This window comes from Pinus tabuliformis, chromosome X (genome assembly GCF_031772625.1).
Source record: "Pinus tabuliformis cultivar Carrire ecotype Pingquan chromosome X, CPIR1, whole genome shotgun sequence".
Taxonomy (NCBI): domain Eukaryota; kingdom Viridiplantae; phylum Streptophyta; class Pinopsida; order Pinales; family Pinaceae; genus Pinus; species Pinus tabuliformis.
In genome coordinates this window covers 94,803,623-94,823,522 of record NC_142308.1, presented here as the reverse complement: position 1 = coordinate 94,823,522, position 19,900 = coordinate 94,803,623, and the positions used below count along the sequence as shown (strand labels likewise).

Sequence of the window (19,900 nt, the reverse complement as noted above, 5' to 3'; positions counted from 1 at the left end):
TCTGAAAGGAGAATATCATCCCCTATTATCATTCAAATATTTGAATTTCATTTCTTTAGAGGTTGTCACATTATGCTTATTGCAATTAGGGCTTGTTGTATCCAGAGTCGGATCATGCTTAGCAGAAAGAATCAGGCCTGGAACCTCTAGACATTTTGCATTATCTAGATGATTTGATGACAAATTAAATAAGCCTTGAGGAAAGTGAGACAGTTCCAACTGTGAGATGAATGGGAGATGAAACCAATGGGCAATCCTTTCTAAAAATAAAATATTCATGGGATGGGTATGCATGCCCACTTTAAGGGCTATCCTCACCATAATAAAGTATTTCCTCATCCATATTAAGCCCGAGTAGAAAAATTCTAATGAAGACTTAAACTTCGATGAGTGACATGGAAATTGGAAAGTAAAACACCCAACAATGGAAAAATAGAACCTGAAAAAAAGAAAGAAACTCCTAGCCCCCCAAGAAACGCATGTCATAAGAAAACCTCTAAGTGTTTTTATCAATATTAACTACTTATTGTTCATATTATGCCCACTTTTTTAGCTGGTAATATTACAGATCATATTTAGTCCATATATATCAAATATTTATATAATCATTTTTCTTATTTTTTAAATTTATTTAATTTTAATAAATATTTTATAAATCCAGAATTAAAATGAATTTAAACTAATTTATTCATTTATATTGCGACACATTTTTATTTTAATATTTTTCAATAAAATTATATATATATATATATATATATATATATATATATATATATATATATATATATATATATAGTAACACATTTTTATTTTAAAATATTTAATATTTAATATAATTTTATTTCAATATTTTTTAATAAAATTTTAATTTTATGTTTTTTAGTTAGTTTGTTAAGTGATGTGAGTTTTAAGGTGACTAGCATGTCTAATCTATGGTTTGAGTAGTCACAACTCAGGGGCGTTTAAGTAGTTAAAATCGATTGGACCCAACGTGGATGACACTAGCCCTTAGCATGACTAGATTTTTGCCTACAAAATTTTCTTAATAAAACAACATGTCACTTTCTATTCTAAACCAAATAATAAATTATACATTTTATATTTATAAAATAATAAAATATAATATTTTTTGTATTTTATTATTCATAAAATAATAAGATATAATAATTTTTTGTATTTTATTATTCATAGAATAATAAGATATTTAATTTTTTTGTATTTTATTAAAATAATAAAATATATATGTATATATATTTTTACTAAAATAAAAAATATATGGTAAAATTTTTAAATTTAATAAATATATAAAAATACTTCACATTGATTTATAATTATTTATTCCAGATAAAATTAGTAAATAAATACATAAAAATGTTATTTATTTTAATTACAATTAATAAAATGAATATATAAAACCTATAAAATTAATAAATTAGATTTTAAAAAACATATTTAAATTTAATTTTTAAACCCACTTAAAATAAAATAGTAATATTACATATTATTATTTTTTAATATTATTATAAATAATAATAATAATAATAATATTTTTTTATTTTTATTTTTATTATAAAATTATGTTTTTTAAGAAAGTATTGCACACCATAAAAGGTAATATAATATTTTTTAATTAATAAAATTATCTATTATGGTATTTATATTGTTGGTTAGCTGGTGGATTAGACAAAATGAAAGTAGGTTGGGCTATATTAGCAAATCTCATTCTAACTTTTGACACTTCAAATATATTAATCTAAACTTCAAATATATTAATCTAAACTAGAAAAGTCACTTTTGCTAATTAGTTAATTTAATTAATAAAATCACTGACCAAGGTATTTCATGCTTTGTTGAATGGTGGATTAGAGAAAGACAAAGTAGGTTAGGTTATATCTACCAATCCTATTCCAACCTTTGACACTTCAAATGTATTGATCTAAACTAGAAAAGTGACTTTTGTTAATTAATTGAATACTAGTTATTGTATTCATTTACTTACTTTCTCACAAGGCACCAAGTCATCATAGATATCAAATTTAATTTCACACATGAAATAATCATTAATAACACAAATATTTACTTTATGAATATATGTTTCCTCCAAATTCAAAAGATATAAAGGCAATAGTATAATTTATTACTTGTGGTTAACAAATTGGCATATACATAAAAATTAACACATAAATATGTAAACTAATACTACCACGTGGTTGATATACCTCATTTAAAATCATTGTGATAAACAAATTAACATTTATAAAAAATGGAAAATAATATTGATTATTTACATAAATCTAAAAAAAAAAAATTTTCCCATAAATTTACACTTAAACTTTAACTTTTACAACTTTTAATCACTCAAAATTAAACATTACCAAAAAACAATCCTATAACAAAAATAAAACATAAATTGTTATTTAAAGAAAACAACACACAAAACTAAACCTAAACCATTTAGCTTTGCATTCACTAAAAAGAGGAGCGGCTACCTTGCTAATGTGCGTATGCCATGAGAAGGCATCTCTTAGTTTCGTGGATGTATGTTTTCAGCTCGCAGTTACAGGTTATGTGAAAATTGATGAAACACTCAGCAAAAAGGACGGTTTCTGAGGTATTCGGGGTATTTGTGAAGGCCGCTATGTAGAGTTTTTAAAATTTATTCAAAATTCAAATTTGAAATGGGCCGGATTGCCTTTCGAAAATTGAAGACGCGGGGCGGGAAGTAAGATGTTCTAAGAATATTTATGTTGATGGTCATTCCGGAAAACTGTGGTGGCTGTATGATGTGGATGGTCATTTTGGAAAACCGCGATGGCTGTATGCTCCATGTATGCCATCATCCACTTTGCAAAGGGTTTTTTAATAATTAACTTTGGTAATTAATGCAGATGTCTGTCTACTATTTAGTAATGATTTCACTATATTTATTTCTAATCGATACCTAACAATTATTTTCTTTTAATTTTTTTATTAATTTATATTTTAATTAGATATTTTATTCAACATTTTAAAATTTTATAGCAATAATTAGTTTCTTTAATAATTTTGAATTTATTTTATAATAATAATTAATTTTTTAAATAATTTTGAATTTTTTTATAATTGGTTAATTAATTAAAAATTATACTTTAACAAAATTTCCAAAAATATAAACATTTTATTGTCTTTTTACTATATTTTACCATACATGCCGTCAAAAATCAATAATAAAACATCAATTCTGGTTCACATTAAATAATTAAAAAATCAAATAGTTAATTTAATATTTTTTTCCACTTTTACTCCACATTAATAATAAACACAAAATATTTCATTCTTAATAAACTAATTTACAAAAGTATAAACTTTTTAGTGTCTTTTTACTATATTTTACCATACATGCCATAAAAAAATTCAATAATAAAACATCAATTCTCTGTCACATTAAAATAATTAATTTAATATGTTTTTTCACTTTTACTCAACATTAATAGCAAACACAAAATATTTCATTCTTGGTGAACTTAAACAAAGAAGAAGAAAAAATTTAAAGTAATCCCCACCCATTGAATCCAAGAGATTTTAAATGTTGGATGTCATGAACATGGGTTAAAATTGAACACATCATAGCTTTTCCATAGGGGTCTAGCAAGTTTTAGAAGAGTGTTAAAAAAAACTGTAAATTTTTATTTATACTTGTTTTTAAAAAAATTAACTAATATTAGGGATATTCCTTAGCTACCTTGTTTTATTTTCTAAAATTGTTTTAGCTACGTATAAACTCTAGAGTATTTCACCAAAGTGTTTTCATATTCTCTATGCAATGGTTTACTAAATGTTATGCTGATTGGTGAAGGGATTTAACTGAATGAACTGATATATGATTTGCTTTAGAGTTGAGGGACAAAATATGGTCTGGATAGTCGGTCTATGATAACTGATATTTAATTAGAGGAGGAAGGAATATGATAATATATTAATTTGTGAGGTGATGAGGTGATACCTTGATGAGAAAAATTTGTAGTCAATATGAGTCTACATTTACATTTGGTTGTGATGGTGTACAAATTCACTCGTGAGATATTCCCTTTCCTCTTCTTGAGATATTTCTTTCCTCTTGCTAAGATATTTCTTTTCCTCCAGTCTCTATGGCAACCAAATCTCTGGTTGGTTAGACAAGTCAGCATGAAAAACCATTCCGTGGGGAAAAATAATCATAGAACTCTATAAGACTCAATTCCATAAAGCGTCGATAACATGTGTGTTCAACAAGATTTGACCTGATGATGCTATGAGATTATTATTTTTTTGGTCGAAATGGATATGTGCCCATTTGTGAAGGTTTTGGCAAGAGGTTTGGTTTCGTGAATCTCGTGGCCTCCAAACGCACCAGAGGAGGCCTTCATTCTTCAATATTTCCTTGTTTTTGTGAGATTAAATTTGATAAATTATTGAACTAGATAGTAGTGGTTCCTCTCATTTATGTCAATGATCATGTGCCTGATGTATAAAACTTGAAGGCTAGCTTTCACTTGGAGCATTCTAATTTGGTGAAGCTTTCCAAGAATTAGTGCCTCAGGATTTTGAATTAGCAACTGGATATTATGATTTTCAAAGGATTCCAAGGTTCAAACATGGTTATGAACATGGGAAAGGTGTTGTGTAAATCCTTAGTTCCTCTGGACATAAAGGGATCTAATGAGAGTTTGGTCGCATTGCACAGCAGGTAGGCATCCATTGAGAAAATCTCGATCGAAGATTCAAAAGCATGTCCTCAACTTCACTTGAACATCTAGGTGGAGCCCAACTTGAGGTTTGTTTTCTAGTTTGACAGTAAGCCCAATTGTAGTTTGTAGGTCCTACAAATTCAAGGAAATATTCATCAACCAATTTTCAGTTGCAAGTTTAGCCGTAACAGGAATTCCAGATCACGGTTGGTGCTTTGACTCCTAGCTCTCACATCATTTATTCGTTCATATATATATATATATATATATATATATTTATTAAAAAAAACCCTAAGGAACTAAAGCCTCGAACTGGCACTCATCTCCATCCCTTTGAAACTCATGTCATCCTAGTTGGATAGACAATGCCGCTAATGGAACCTTGGTCGATGGTTCACTATGATTTTACTCCGTCAACTTCACTGGTGAAATTGGAATCAATGAATGACTTGCAACAACTATATTTCCATTGAAACCTATTCCATACGTTGTGGTAGACCACAAATATAATGGAACCATTATGGATGACTTAACAAAGTAAACCTCAACCTCAATGGTGAATCAATATCCACCTCAAAAGAAAATCAAAATTGGCACGCTGTGATTTCCCTTTAAAATGCATGGAATCCGCGTGGGTCCTATGACATAAAGATTGAAACCTTGGTGGATAGTATAACACTCCATAAATGTAATTATGAACAAGTACTGTATTGGCATTGGTCTATATTTCACTTTTCATTTTCCTCGAAAATATTGGCTCAATTCCATTTACACTGTTCTCTTTTGTAGATCTCTTCTTGTTGCTCTGAATTATAGATCCACAAGGCTATTGCAAATTGTCATTCTATTAAATAGAGAAATGTTGGATTTTGATAAATGGTAACCTTAAAATATTAAGACAAAAATAAAAACTAGCAAAATAATGATGGGAGTCTTCTATTTCCATTATTTGGATATTAAATACATAGTCCTCAATAATTTAAGTTGTTATACTTGTATAATTTGAGATACATGGAACATGATAGGAAAAAAACTCAAATACATTTTTGTTGACTAAACATATTATTTTTTTTGAAAATAATTAATATGATATATAAAGTTTTTTATCATGTAAATGTGTATTTTCAAACTATATTATCTATTTAATGTTATCATAATGTAATATTTTTTTACATGTTATTTAATTTAAAAAATTAATATATTTAATAGAAATAAATTTGAATGAAAATTGAAATTTAGAAACATTATACTTTATCAATTAAAATATATATTTTTTTAAATTTTTTATTATAATAAGACTCTTGGAATATATGCTCTTCTCATTAAAATTAACACGAACCCTTTTGATTCATTCTCTCATGAAAATATTATCGGGCAGTGGTTTTGACTAAAACTCCAACCAGATAAAGTTTCCTCTCATTGACAAAATAATAAAAGATGGAGCTGCCTAAAATTAACTCACTTTCAACATCAATACTCCAAAGTCAACAGATTAATGTACAGTTTGATAGAAAAAATAAAAGAAACTTTAGATAGTCCGTGATTAATGCGAATTACAAACAAAGGGACCGACATTCACACGTCGGCAGCTTTGAATTTAACGCATCGAAGCTTGCGAGTTAGGGCTTGGTCTAACCATAATAATTGCATGCCAGGGTGCTCGTGGAAATTTGAGCTATGTCTGCTGGCGTGAAGATACAGACAGAGACTCAGTCTTCGCGTTATCCAACATTCACAGTTCAGCGCGGGCTGTGAAGTTTAATAATTGCGCAGGGGTACTTTATGAAAAAAGCATACATCGTTTTCAAATGTCTGCGCTACAGCAAATCAATCAACAACCACGTTGTCTATATTGGACCGAGTCCTCCTTCCTCGGTTGAATTTGCTCCTCATGTTTGTGCATAAATTGCCCATCACAGATCTCCCGAAACCATCCTGCAATATTGCAAAATAAAGTTGTTTTTTGGGTTTATTCCATAAGCAAAAAATGGCTTCCTTGATGAAGAGCTTCGCGTGTATTGCTGTAATGGTGTTTATTGTGTGTTCTAATACTTGTACAGTGAATGGGCAGCTGAGCTCCACGTTTTACGACAAATCTTGCCCGACGGCACTGTCGGTGGTGAAGGCCGCGGTGAAGCAAGCGGTCGCTAACGAGAAACGGATGGGTGCGTCTTTGCTCCGCCTGCACTTTCACGACTGCTTCGTTAATGTAAGTGCACGAATTGATATTTTATTGGTAATGGCGATATTTTTGTTTAGAGGCCACCAGGGTTTGAATTTCAAATTTATCTGGTTCGCTAAGTAGAAATTTGATGACGGTTGTTTGTTTTTATCTCTATCATTCTAAGTTTTATGTATACTAAAAATTTGATGATGGTTGTTGGTTTTCATGTCTATCATTTTAAGTTTTATCTATTGGTGAGCGCCAATTTTATGGAACTGAGACATTGTTGATAAGTTTGCTATGATTGTTGGCTATTTAAAAAAGAAGAAGATATTATTGATAAGTTCTGCTTTGGCGCGTTTTATTCATATGCAGGGTTGCGATGGGTCCGTTCTGTTGGACGATTCTTCGACCATTACTGGCGAGAAGACAGCTAATCCCAATGCCAATTCTGCGAGGGGATTCGACGTGATAGATACCATAAAGAGCAATGTCGAGAAAGCTTGCAGCGGAGTCGTTTCCTGTGCAGACATTCTCGCCATTGCTGCTCGTGATTCTGTTGTTGAAGTAAGCCAGCCCCATTAACCTTGTTCAGCTTTTCTTACATTCCTGTTTGAATACCTAAAAATGCATATGATGTAATGATTGATATATGTTGTCAAATTATCAATTGCCAGCTTGGCGGTCCTTCATGGACAGTAATGTTGGGAAGGCGAGACTCGACAACAGCTAGCAAAAGCGGTGCAAACAGTAACATTCCGCCTCCGACTTCCAGTCTGAGCAACCTCATCTCACTATTCCAAGCGCAGGGACTCTCCGCAAAGGAAATGGTTGCACTTTCTGGTAATGATAATATTATTATTTCTACTAGAGAAAACTTTGCTGATAATAACCATCAATAATTATTGGCTATTGGTCCAAGAATATTCATTTTTCATTGGTGGTTTTGAATTGATATGTTATATTCAATCTGCAGGTGGTCATACCATCGGGCAGGCGCAATGCAAGAATTTCAGAGCCCATATTTACAACGAGACCAACATAGACAGTGCGTACGCCGCTTCATTGCGTTCAAAGTGTCCGAGTACCACAGGCTCCGGAGATAGCAACTTGTCGCCATTGGATTATATGACTCCCACTGTGTTTGACAAAAACTATTACAGCGACCTGAAAAGCCAAAAAGGACTTCTCCACTCCGACCAGGAACTCTTCAACGGAGGCTCCACTGATTCACAGGTGACTACGTACGCCTCCAACCAGAACACCTTCTTCTCCGATTTTGCTGCGGCCATGGTTAAGATGGGAAATATCAAACCTCTTACCGGCACCAGCGGACAGATCCGAAAGAACTGCAGGAAGCCAAACTAATTATGATCACTGTCGGATTATCATCACTCCATTGCACTGCCTTTTAATTGTAGAAGTAACGTTTCGAATGATTTCAGTCTATGGATACCATATGCTGATAGAGCTTGTCATGAATAAATAAGTTCATAACTTTACAGTCATTAAAATAGTTTTTATATATTGAAGTTTTCAAGGCTCGCACGGAGTTGAGAATTTAGATCATTAAGTTTTCGGCACCGTCACGCACCTATATTGGCGGCACTTTTCCAACTGCACTATAGGAGGTGTGGAGCCACTGACCACTTTTTTTTTACTAATACTTGCGATCGTGGACTATGCCTATTTTTGATACTTAGTTTATTTTTCAACAACGACGTATATCTTTCGTTATGCCATTTATCATATTAACTTCATTACCATAAATCTGCATTAACATGAAATACACAATAGTGTAACTGGGAGGGGAAACTCCCTATAATGAGTCTACCCGTAATAATAATGTTAATCTTCAGAATTACATATAAGTTTACATCCAAAGGAAACCCCAAATTTCACCTTTACATCTATACAAATTCACTTCCTGCACACATCGTGCAGTCTCGCCCAACCCTGGGCAAAGTCTCCTGAACTTGTTGTTTAGCTCGTTCGCCTCATGCATGGTTCGCCTGTTCACCAACGCCTTCAACCATCGCACGATTCTTCGTTTAATTCAACCCGGGCGCGTTTCACCAACTCGCGCTTCATTCACCGTTGACTCGAATGTGTGTTCACCCAAACACCCTTCGCATGTTTTGTTTGACCCATCGTTAGGCCTAACGTCCCACTGTACCCTTGCCCGACTTCTCGAATGAATGCTCTCGAACAACTCTTCGCACAGACGCCCTCGAATGATTTCCCCGAACGACCATTCGCCCGGACGCCCTGCCGCGCCCTCGAACGACCTTGCACAAATGCCCTCCTCGAATGCCTTTCCTGAACGAATTCCTTCGAACGACTTTCCTAAATGGATGCCTTCGAACGACTTTCCTGAACGAACACCTTCGAACGATTTTCCTAAACGGATGCTTTCGAACGACTTCCCTGAATGGACACCTTCGAATGACTTTCATAAACGAACGCCTTTGAACGACTTTCCTTCGTTTCGGCTCGGGTGCTTCAGCCCTGCACTTGTTTGCCTACACCTTCGCCCGTTGCTTCAGACCAACTTTGCACTTCTTCCCTTCGTCCTTCCTTGAATGCTCTAAACTTGTGCGTTGATTCTTTGATGCCAAAATGACTCCCCACGCCATCTTGTTTATACACAAACGCTGCCATGGAGTGGCACGTTGGCTCGCCCAGCCGACCTCCATTCAGCTCTTTGTTTCACTTCTTGAATGGGTCGGCTCGCCCAGCTGACCTCCGTTCAGCCCTTTGTTTCACTTCTTGAACGGGTCGGCTCGCCCGTTAACCGACCCAAGTGTGGTGTCCCATCGTTTGGCCTCGCTCGCTTGTTGGCTCGCCAGGACCACTCACGACCTATGTACTCAAACAACTTCAAAACACTTCGCATTTCTTCCCACTATGCTGCAACTCCTCAGCTCGTCGCCTCCGTGCGTGCTGCCGTGTCGCCTGCGACTCGTGGTCCCCACATTCTCCCCCACTTGAAATAATTGTCGTCCTCGACAATCTCTCATCTTAGCAACCATTTGTCGCCAAGATATCCATACCAATGCCATATAAACCTCTGGTATGTCATACATCAGAAAGTCTCCTCAATCCATGATCATTAACCACATCCGTCGCAATCTTCACATGTTGCTCCCATTGTGGAAGGTTGGCCCCTCCAACTCAATCTATATGCTTATTGCAACATATCGTGTCGACCTCGTAATGTATAATCATCGCGTGAACTGCTGCTATGATACTCCAACATAATGTTAACACATCTCTGTACATCGTTGACCCCATGACTCGAACTAGTCGGGTATCTAATCCAACTGTCACGCTGAAACCATGAGAATGCACATTCTCATGCCATCATTAGTCATTTCTCATACACCTGTCACAACATTAACTCGATCAAGAATCCATCTCCATCTAAGTAAGCCATGCCCAAGTCCATGAAGTAGTCTTCATCTCATCTACAACATGCTGCCCATGATGTTTGGTATCAATGTGCTGCATGAAATTAGCTGCATCTATCCCAACATCATCATCTCTCTATGCAATATCCATCTCTTCAAAGTGAAGAGATCCTCTCATCAAACCCCAACTCTTGATGTGCCACACCCAGGTCCATGAAGACACGTCCATCATCTCTGCAATGTGCCATTCCTCAAGTCTACTAAGGAAACAAGTATACACTTGTCTCATCTCTCATGTATCAAAAGTGGTTAAGTCTCAGCTCAACCCATGCCCAAGTGTTACCACCAAGGCATCATCATCGTTGCAACTCCATCACTCCAAAGTGTCTCATATCGATCGTCCTTATCAAGTCACTCTTTCAAGCACACCCATACATGTACTCAAAAGTATGCACCCCATCTTGCATCAAAGTCCCTGACCTCAGCTCATCAATGCATCAGATCCTCTAAGTCCACCATATATGAAGTCCCCAAAATTCACAACCTCATGTCATCATGAGCTCCATGAGTCATCTTCAACCAACACCGTAGAAAGCATACATGTCTCGGCCCAAAGGTCTCTGCAAGATGCCTTAGCTCTCCATGTAGTAGGAATGCTCCATAGTTTGCTCACAAATCCAACGAGTCCATGGCCTTGTTGTACATAAGTGCACAACATCTCCATCGGTTCATAAGTAAAACATCTCCACGTCACATCAACAAATCCACTTGCAAAACATCTCTGCCTTGGCACTCCTCATTGGATGCCCATAAGTGACACCTCTACAAGTGTTCTTACATAATGTCCCTGCATAAGACTGCCATGCTCCATGTCTCCAACCTGATGTCCATGACTCAAGTTGCCCATGTTGTCTAACTAGGTAGACCCATCACAACAATCGGTCATCCTCATCCAAGTCTGCAATCTGGTCTAGTGAACTCGGTCACCCAACCATATCATCATCACATGAGTCTCTCCACCATGGCTCCCCCATTAAAGGTTCCACCAAGACTTCCTCTTGGTCTCGGTCATGAGAAGTCCACCCAAATATCACCATACTCAAGTGTGTCCCCTCTCCCAATATGTTCATGAGTCATACCGGACACTTCGCTAATTCTCCATATGGCTAAAGCATGACCCATTCTTCCGCGATGATCATCATGTTTCTCCCTTGTGATGGGCCTTTGTACCTTCTACCATAAGGTCACAAACAACCCCAACAAGCCCTGCAACAGTCAATGATTCTTGCCTCTCCATACAAGGTCTCATCGTAGACATCCATGGTAAGATCCTTCCTTGCACTGGGAAACTGATTTTGCACTTCCTTGCATATGGTCCATCTACCAAGAGTCTCACTAAAACACAAATATAAGTACTTCATCATGAGGCTCCTCCATGTGAGTTTCCTCATCCACCAATGTTTGCAAACTGCACGATCCTGGTCCAACTTGAACACTTTCAAGTTCATCCTCCATCGTTGTCACCTCTACAAAATCCTCAACCATCACGACTTCCTCTTCTTCGTCATTGCAATCTGCGGCTACATTTTGCTCCATTTCCCAACCAAGTCGAAGAAGCTCGTCTTCAACATTATTTTCCAAAACTTCAAGTTTATCTCGAATCCGTGGACTCTCTTCTTTCATCTGCTTCAACCTATATAAGGTCAGCAAGATATTCCCTTCACATTCTTCCAAACCTGCCATGTCTTGTCGTTCAGCTTGGCCCAAGCACAATGCTTCACCCCTACTAAACCTGTCACGAAGTGTTACACTTCCCTTCTGCTAACCTCAATCACCTGTCACGAATGTCAAGTATTCAGCTTCTTGTCCTGATTAGCTCTAATACCACCTGTCATGAATGTCAAGTATTCAGCTTCTTGTCCTGATTAGCTCTGATACCACCTGTCACGTTAGTGCAGTGAGATCAGCTCCTCGTCATTCATCAGCTCTGATACCACTTGTCAAGCCCCTACACTGGCGATACTATTCCAATCACACTATAGGAGGTGCAGCACCACCGACCACTCTCTTTTCACCAGTGCTTATAATCGTGGACTATGCCTACTTTTGATACTTCGTTTATTTTTCAACAGCTAAGCATATCTTTTGTTATACCATTTATCATATTAACTTTATTACTCCCTGTAATGAGTCTGCCCATAATAATAATGTTAATCTTAAGAATTACATATAAGTTTACATCCAAGGGAAACCCCAAATTTCACCTTTACACTTATACAAATTCACTTCCTGCACCTGTCATGCAGCCTCACCCAACCCTGGGCAAAGTCACCTGAACTTGTTGTTCATCTCATTCGCCTCATGCATGGTTCGCCCATTCACCAGCGCCTTCAACCGTCGCACAATTCTTCATTTCGTTCAACCTGGGTGCATTTCACCAACTCGCCCTTCGTTCACCGTTCACTGTTCACCCGAACGCCCTTCGCACGTTTCGTTCAACCCGTCGTTCGGTCGGACGCCCTATTGCGCCCTCGCCCGACTTCTCTAACAATAGCCCTCGAACAACTCTGCACGAAAGCCCTCAAATGACTTTCTTGAACGAACGCCTTCGAACAACTTTCCTGAATGGACGACTTTGAATGACTTTCCTGAAAAAACACCTTCAAACGATTTTCCTGAATGGATGCCTTCGAATGACTTTCTTGAATGGACGCCTTCGAACGACTTTCCTGAACGGACGCCTTCGAACGAATTTCCTTGATTTCGGCTCGGGTGCTTCGGCCCTAGACTCGTCTGCCTGCACCTTCACCCATTGCTTCAGACTAACTTCGCACTTCTTCCCTTCATCCTTCCTTAAACGCTCTGAACTTTTGTGTTGATTCCTTGATGACTAAATGACTCCCCACGCCATCTTGTTTATACACAAACGCTGCCATGGAGTGGCATGTCAGCTCACCTAGCCGACCTCAGTTCAGCCCTTTGTTTCACTTCTTGAACGGGTCACTCGCCCTTCAGCTGACCCAAGTGTGGTGTCCCATCGTTTGACCTCGCCCACCCGTCGACCCGCGGGGACTGCCCACGACCTATATACTCAAATGACTTCAAAACACTTTGCATTTATTCCCACCATGCTGCAGCTCTTTAGCTCGTCGCCTCTATGCGTGTTGCCGTGTCGCCTGTGACTCGTGGTCCTCACAGGCATGGACTAGAGAATTTAGATCGAATGAATATTTTCTTTGAAAGAGCTTTCTGTTCTAGTGTGAAGTTTTCAAAAGTTTAGGTCACACTACTCTTATCATGTTTGGATTTTTAGTTTTTTTCCAATAGAGTTTTGAACCTGTGATTGTCTTAACATAGTACCTTATCATTTTCTACTGTGTGTTGTAATGTGTTATGTTACGTTGGCTAATGACACTAAAAATTATAAAATAATAATAATAATAATTACAATATTCATTATTCATTTTTCTATTTTTTATAATTAAAATATATTAATTTTATTTTTTATTAAAATATATTAATTTTAATTAATAAAATTTGTTGTAATATAAATATTATTATGTATATTTAATTTAACATTTTTTACTATAAAATATTATTGAAATTAAAAAAAAAATATTAGTTTACAAAAGCAGTTTAAATGACCATTATTGTGGCCCACATAGGGTTGGATGACTAAAGCGTTAATGTGGTTAAGGGGATCAGCCACCCCACCAAATCCCAAGGCCTATAAAGGAGTGGGTGGTGTGACATGCTCCCCCATGCATTAAATGTGTGATAATACCTCTTATCTCATGAAGGAAATCGCTCAATGTCTTGTGATTTTTCTCTATGGTTGCTCATTGATGTTGGTCGTGCAGTAAGAGGTGGAAGGGTTGACCACATGGAGGCCTTTTAAGCCTCGTATTGAAGTTCTAGGATGGACATTTCCTACCACATTTTTTGTCTTTCATGTGAATTAGTGGATGGATATGGTTTGCTGGTAAAGTTTGGGATCCTTGTGTTGGACAAACCTCAATGTTCAATGAGTTGTTGAGTGCAGAGGGAGAGGGACACATGATTCTCCAACTATTGGTGGGTCTGCAATAAAGCTCTTCCCTTCGAATTCAACTTGTTTAGGGAGTAATTCATGATAGTTAGTTAGCCTAGTTTTAATCTTTATTATTGTGGTATATTGGTTCACCATCCGGGTAGGTTTCCTCTTATAGTTTACCTTAGATGTTGGTCTTTGTGGTCTATTTGTCTTTTTTTCAATTTGTTTTCTGGGTCAATTTGTGGTTCACGATCAAGGGTTATGCCTAAGATCTTAGTCCACTTTCCCTTGCCATATTCTATTCTTAATATCCCCTACAATGGTCAAGTACACACCTAAGAGGAGGGGGGTTTTTATTATAATTCTAGTCGCACGGGTTGACAGGGGACATACAACACCAGTTAATTCCCTAGGTCTCTTGTCTCATTCTCAATGTTGGTCTTTATTGTTTGTCTAGTTTACTACAAGTTGTTTTGAGGGTTAGTATGTGGTTCTCGCTCAAGGGTTATGATGAGGAACTTAGTTCATTGTCTCGTGACACTTACTTTTTTTTTCTATCCCCTCAGACAGTTAAGTACACACCTACGAGGAGCGGGGTTTTTATTCATGTCCTATGCCCATTGGTGGATTGGGGGCTTGAAACATTGGTCCATTTCCTGGGATTAAGGTCCTTGATCTTTCCTCGGAGAATGGAAAATTTCATTTTGGGCTCTCTCTTGTAAATTCTGTAACCTCTACTATCATAGGTATCCAAATATTTTTAGGATTCCATGCCAACATGGTTGCGCTCGCAGTGGTGTTAGAGAAAGGGGGCAGTCTAGTTGACCTCTTGTTGAGGTTCCAACTCAAACAGAGCCAACAACCACCCAAACATAAAGTTCACACAACATGTGACAATTGAATCGCTACTTGGAGGGGTTCACACACCAAAACAAGAACTTTGTATTAGATTCTAAGTTATTAGGTGAAATGCTTACCATGCACATGCAACAAAAGATGTTAATGGAGCAATTCCTAAAGGAAAGGCATGATGATCAAAATCCACTTATTTCCTTCATAAATGACCTCTAAAGAACCAATGGCACATGCACGATAGCCTAGCCTATCTCCAGTGAAACCAATGTTGCATTCAAAAGGTCTTAGAAAGCCTAGAGGATACATAATGAGCATACAAATTTGATGAAGATATCATTAGTATGTAACATCAACAACTATTAAAGTACCCAACCTTCAATTGTTTCAACCCCACTTGAAAAATGCAAAACAATAGCAAACTATAATTGATACTATACTACACTATAGAGGTAAAGGCCCTTATTTACAGGAGAAGGGCACATTATATTCTATGTCCTCTTATGAATTGTTACTACAAATTAGCTAACAGTCATATATCACTCTTATCCTTTCTCACAAGGAAAGAAAGGGTTGCACTAAACCTAGAGATGGGCATAAAGCCTTTAAGTGGGGCTTATCTCTTCTTCCAACAATGAATAATAGAGTATAGAAATCACACCTTTGAACATATGATATTGGTACCTCTCTTACTCTCGATAAATCTCAATTTAGATAAATTCCTCACATTGGATCTTTCACTCTCAATCTAACCTGGATCAAAATTTCATTCTCAATCTTGCTTGGATCAAAATTTCATGAGAGATATGACGAAAAACTCAGATCTCTCCTCAAAATCTATCTCTCACATGTAAGGTGCCTAGGCCTAATTCCCTTAAGCTTTGATACCCAAATAGAAAAACAAATATATCATAAATATAACAAAATTGGAGATTTTATTAACTGAAGCCCACACCACACAAAATACATAACAAAGTCCCATTTTATAGTAATGGGATTAATAGGCTAGATAACCATCACAACTTTAGAAGATAATGATGCCTATGTAGCTCAAACTCTCGTTTAAGTTAGAAACTCAAAACTTTCTAAATAACTATATTGGAACTACAAAAATTTAAAAGAATGCATTGAAACAATATATTTCATCCATTAACTCTAATAAATATAAACATATAAATTAAAAAATATAAATAATTTCTTGTTATAAACTAAAAAAGTGATCATCAACCAAAAATAAATGAGAAAGATTCTTAAAAAAATAGATCAGGAAGATGGCAAAACAAAACATCTTAAAAAGACTTTAAAAGCCTCTTCAAAAATAAAAAACATTGAACCTAGTTTTAAAATTTGTTCAACAAAGTACACAGATAGTTCTTTATTCTAACAAATATGATAATGAAAACCAATTTATTTATATCCTAAAATATCTCTTTTGGTGATCATTATAATTAAATGTCCAAAAGCAAAAGTACTAATGAGAGCCTCAAAAAAAGAAATAGAAAAACCAATTTAGGGGAGGGTCGCCAATACATGTGCGCCCTCCCTGCCACGTCAGTTTACCACGCGTCAACCCACATGGCTCCGATACGACACCTGTCCACCGTGGAGCTGGCCGTGTGGGCTATCACCTCGCGTCATAAAACTCCTCCTTCGCGCTATTTGAAAGGTTGGTCTGGGCTCATTTCTGCGATGTTCCATTTTCCCTTTGTGTAAGCTAACCTTCAAGATCGAATAATTCGTGTAAGCTAACCTTCAATTCCTGTAAGGTAAGCAACCTGTGACGTTGATTAGATGGATACGACTGTATTCGATAGCTTAACTGTATAAGCTAGAACACATACATAAACTCTGTATAAAAAAGGTTAACTGTAACTGTATAGGTTAACTGTCACCACCCTATGGACATAACTGTAATGTAAGAAATCTGATAAATGAATGGACAAAACTGTAATGTAAGAAATCTGATAAATGAAAACAATGAAAACAGAACTGTAAGAAGAATGAGTTGTAATTCATATAACTGACTTGAATATATTGGCCTCTGTTTTGTGATGTTGTCTTCAAGTTCGCTGAATAGTTTGAAAGCATAAGATGCAACTTCAACAGTGGGTGGACTTCTTTTATAGTTTTGGGGACTTGATTTTAATTGGTGGACATGGATGCGCATGGATTGCAATGGCTTCATTTTGAATGTGTGGTATGGATTTAATTTGCTGTGATCTAATGGTTGGGAATTGTTTATTTGTTGATCCATGTGCTTTGATCTGTTTTAATGAGAAATAGAGTGAGTTGGGTGTCATTTATTGCAGTTATTGGGTCTGGGTGTCATTTATTGAACAAAGTGGATTTAATTGTTATTGGGTTGGGTGTCATTTATTGAACAAATTGGATTTAATTGTTATTGGGTTGGGTGTCATTTATTGAACATAGGGTGTTTAGTTGTTGAACAACACAGCAGTTATGGCTGACATACATTCCTTTTGTTATGTGCAGGTAGGCATATTTATTTGGGATGCAAAGTTGTAGTTCTGATGAGTGGGGGTTGAAGTGACCACTGTTTTGTACTTCTGGAATAGACCAGTTTGGTAGCCTTTATGGCTCTAGCTGTTTTCTACTTGGGTCAATATGTTTTGCAATATTAAGTAGTAAAATACTATTTATGGACAGTTGTGGGCCCAATCAATATATGGGTGATTTTTGGACATAATTTAAAACTTATTTATACATAATGTTATTTATTTCTGTTTAAATTTTGGTTTCAAAAGTCTTAATCACTGGTGGTTTGGTGGGACCAGTATTATATCAACTACTGGTCCCTGCACAATATTAGGAATCTCTCCCCTATTCGCATCCTAGAATATCTATCCAAAAGCAAGACTACTAATGAAAGTCTCACAAAAAAAAATAGAAAAACCAATTTATTCACCTCCTAGAATATCTATCTCCTTCGGTGATCATTATGATTAAAAGTCCAAAGGCAAGATTGCAAATGAAGGTCTCACAAAAGGAATAGAAAAGAAGCAACGAAATATTGATGGAATCAACATAAAATAATAAACTTACAGTGTCCATGATTAATGGAAATACAAAGACAAGGACATACATTAAAAAAACAACACCAGTGATTATTTGAATGGAATGCAATGAATCTTCTCAATTAACTTTTACAATAATAGTTGTGCCGATCAATTTTTGTGGAAACTTGAGCAAAGTCTGCTCATGTGAGGGTACGTAAAAGACAAATTCCTAATCGGCTCGTCTTTTTCCAATGTAGGTGCAGTCGACGGAGTTTGATAATTGTGCGTACGAAGACGTCTTTATTTTTTTCAAAGAGAAAACGCTGCTTCTGTAAAAGAAAAACAGTACATTCATTATCTAGGCAGAATGTGAGGCACAGTTTAAGTTTAAAAACATTAAAATTATATAATACATAGTCTATACCATAGTTACCAGGTCTGAATTTGAATTCGATATGATACAATAAAAATTCGAATTAAATTTTTTTAATTTAAGATAGTATATTTTTTAACTTGAATACATATTGTTATTATTATTATTATTATTTTTTAAATAACCTATTATGATTATTTTTCTTAATTCATTTAAAATTTTGAATGATTTCTAATAACTCTATATCATATAATAGCCTTAGAAATACAATTCATTTTAAAAAATTACAAATCCAAACTTACTCTTCCTTCCAAAAACTTAAATCTAAAAATTCTAAAAAGTATAACATGGCTTTTTAGTATGTCCAAAATTCTTATTTAATAAATAAATACATATTTAGAAAATCACTATTTTAAATTTATTTATTTATGTAAATTCTGTCAAAATAAAAATATATTTAAAAAATGAGTAATAATCTACTTTCACCTTCTTCTTTTTTCCTGTTTTTTTGGTCTTCCAGCCCTCCAAAATCCTGCATTCTTGGCTTTCCAACCTTCCAAAATATGAATAAAATTGAAAAATATATTTTTCTAATTTCACAATTGTTTCTATTTTCTATATTTTCCTTTTCAAATACACACAATTTTCAATATATTGAAAACTACCCAATAATCCTGAGCAAAGCGATCCCTCATAATGTTAAAGTATATCTGAGTTTCATTTCCGCCTAAAAAATCAAGCCATATCTCCTCACTTGCCTGGCCTTCTAACTTACTCAAACAAAGAAAACTGCGAAGGAATCGAATCGAATTCCTAGGAACTATTCGTTGATCGAATCGAATGGACAAATTTCCGAACTGAGCGAATTTGGTAACTATGGTCCATACCATTTCTATTGATAGAATATAGTTTATGGGATATATACAAAGCGTGCAAAAGATCAAAATAGAGAAAACTGGAAAATAGAAAATTGGAAATCCCACAAATAGCCAAGGTGAAAAGAGTCAAACTAATTCATGGTAGGTAGAGCAGGCCATCCTCCTTCATAGTGTTGTCGACCATGCACATGTAGTGCATGAAACCAAAGGATTCACCTAAGCCATCCTTAGATAGACTGTCAGCCACAATGTTACTTTCTTTGTATACATGTAAAATGGAATATGCAGTGATAGATACCAGAATGTGCATGATCTTCCTTAGCTTGCCCAAAAATAAGGGGGAATGAACTCAGTGGTTCCCTTTATTCCATCAATAAGAGCTTTGGAATCCCCATAGATATTCAACCAATTTAAGTTCTTGTGTTGTGCAAACCAGAGCAGCCCCCACAAAGCAATAATCTCCACTC

The 19,900-nt window shown here is 35.7% G+C and overlaps 1 protein-coding gene across 1 annotated transcript; it reads left to right on the top strand.

Moving 5' to 3' along the window:
- Positions 1-6,650: 6,650 nt before the first annotated feature.
- Positions 6,651-8,410, top strand: LOC149138564 (peroxidase P7-like). Its single transcript, XM_089453361.1, has 4 exons — positions 6,651-6,915; positions 7,246-7,437; positions 7,548-7,713; positions 7,847-8,410. Exons 1-4 carry the CDS (start codon positions 6,694-6,696, stop codon positions 8,236-8,238), a joined length of 972 nt encoding a protein of 323 aa, XP_089309487.1. The 5' UTR covers positions 6,651-6,693; the 3' UTR covers positions 8,239-8,410.
- Positions 8,411-19,900: the final 11,490 nt, after the last annotated feature.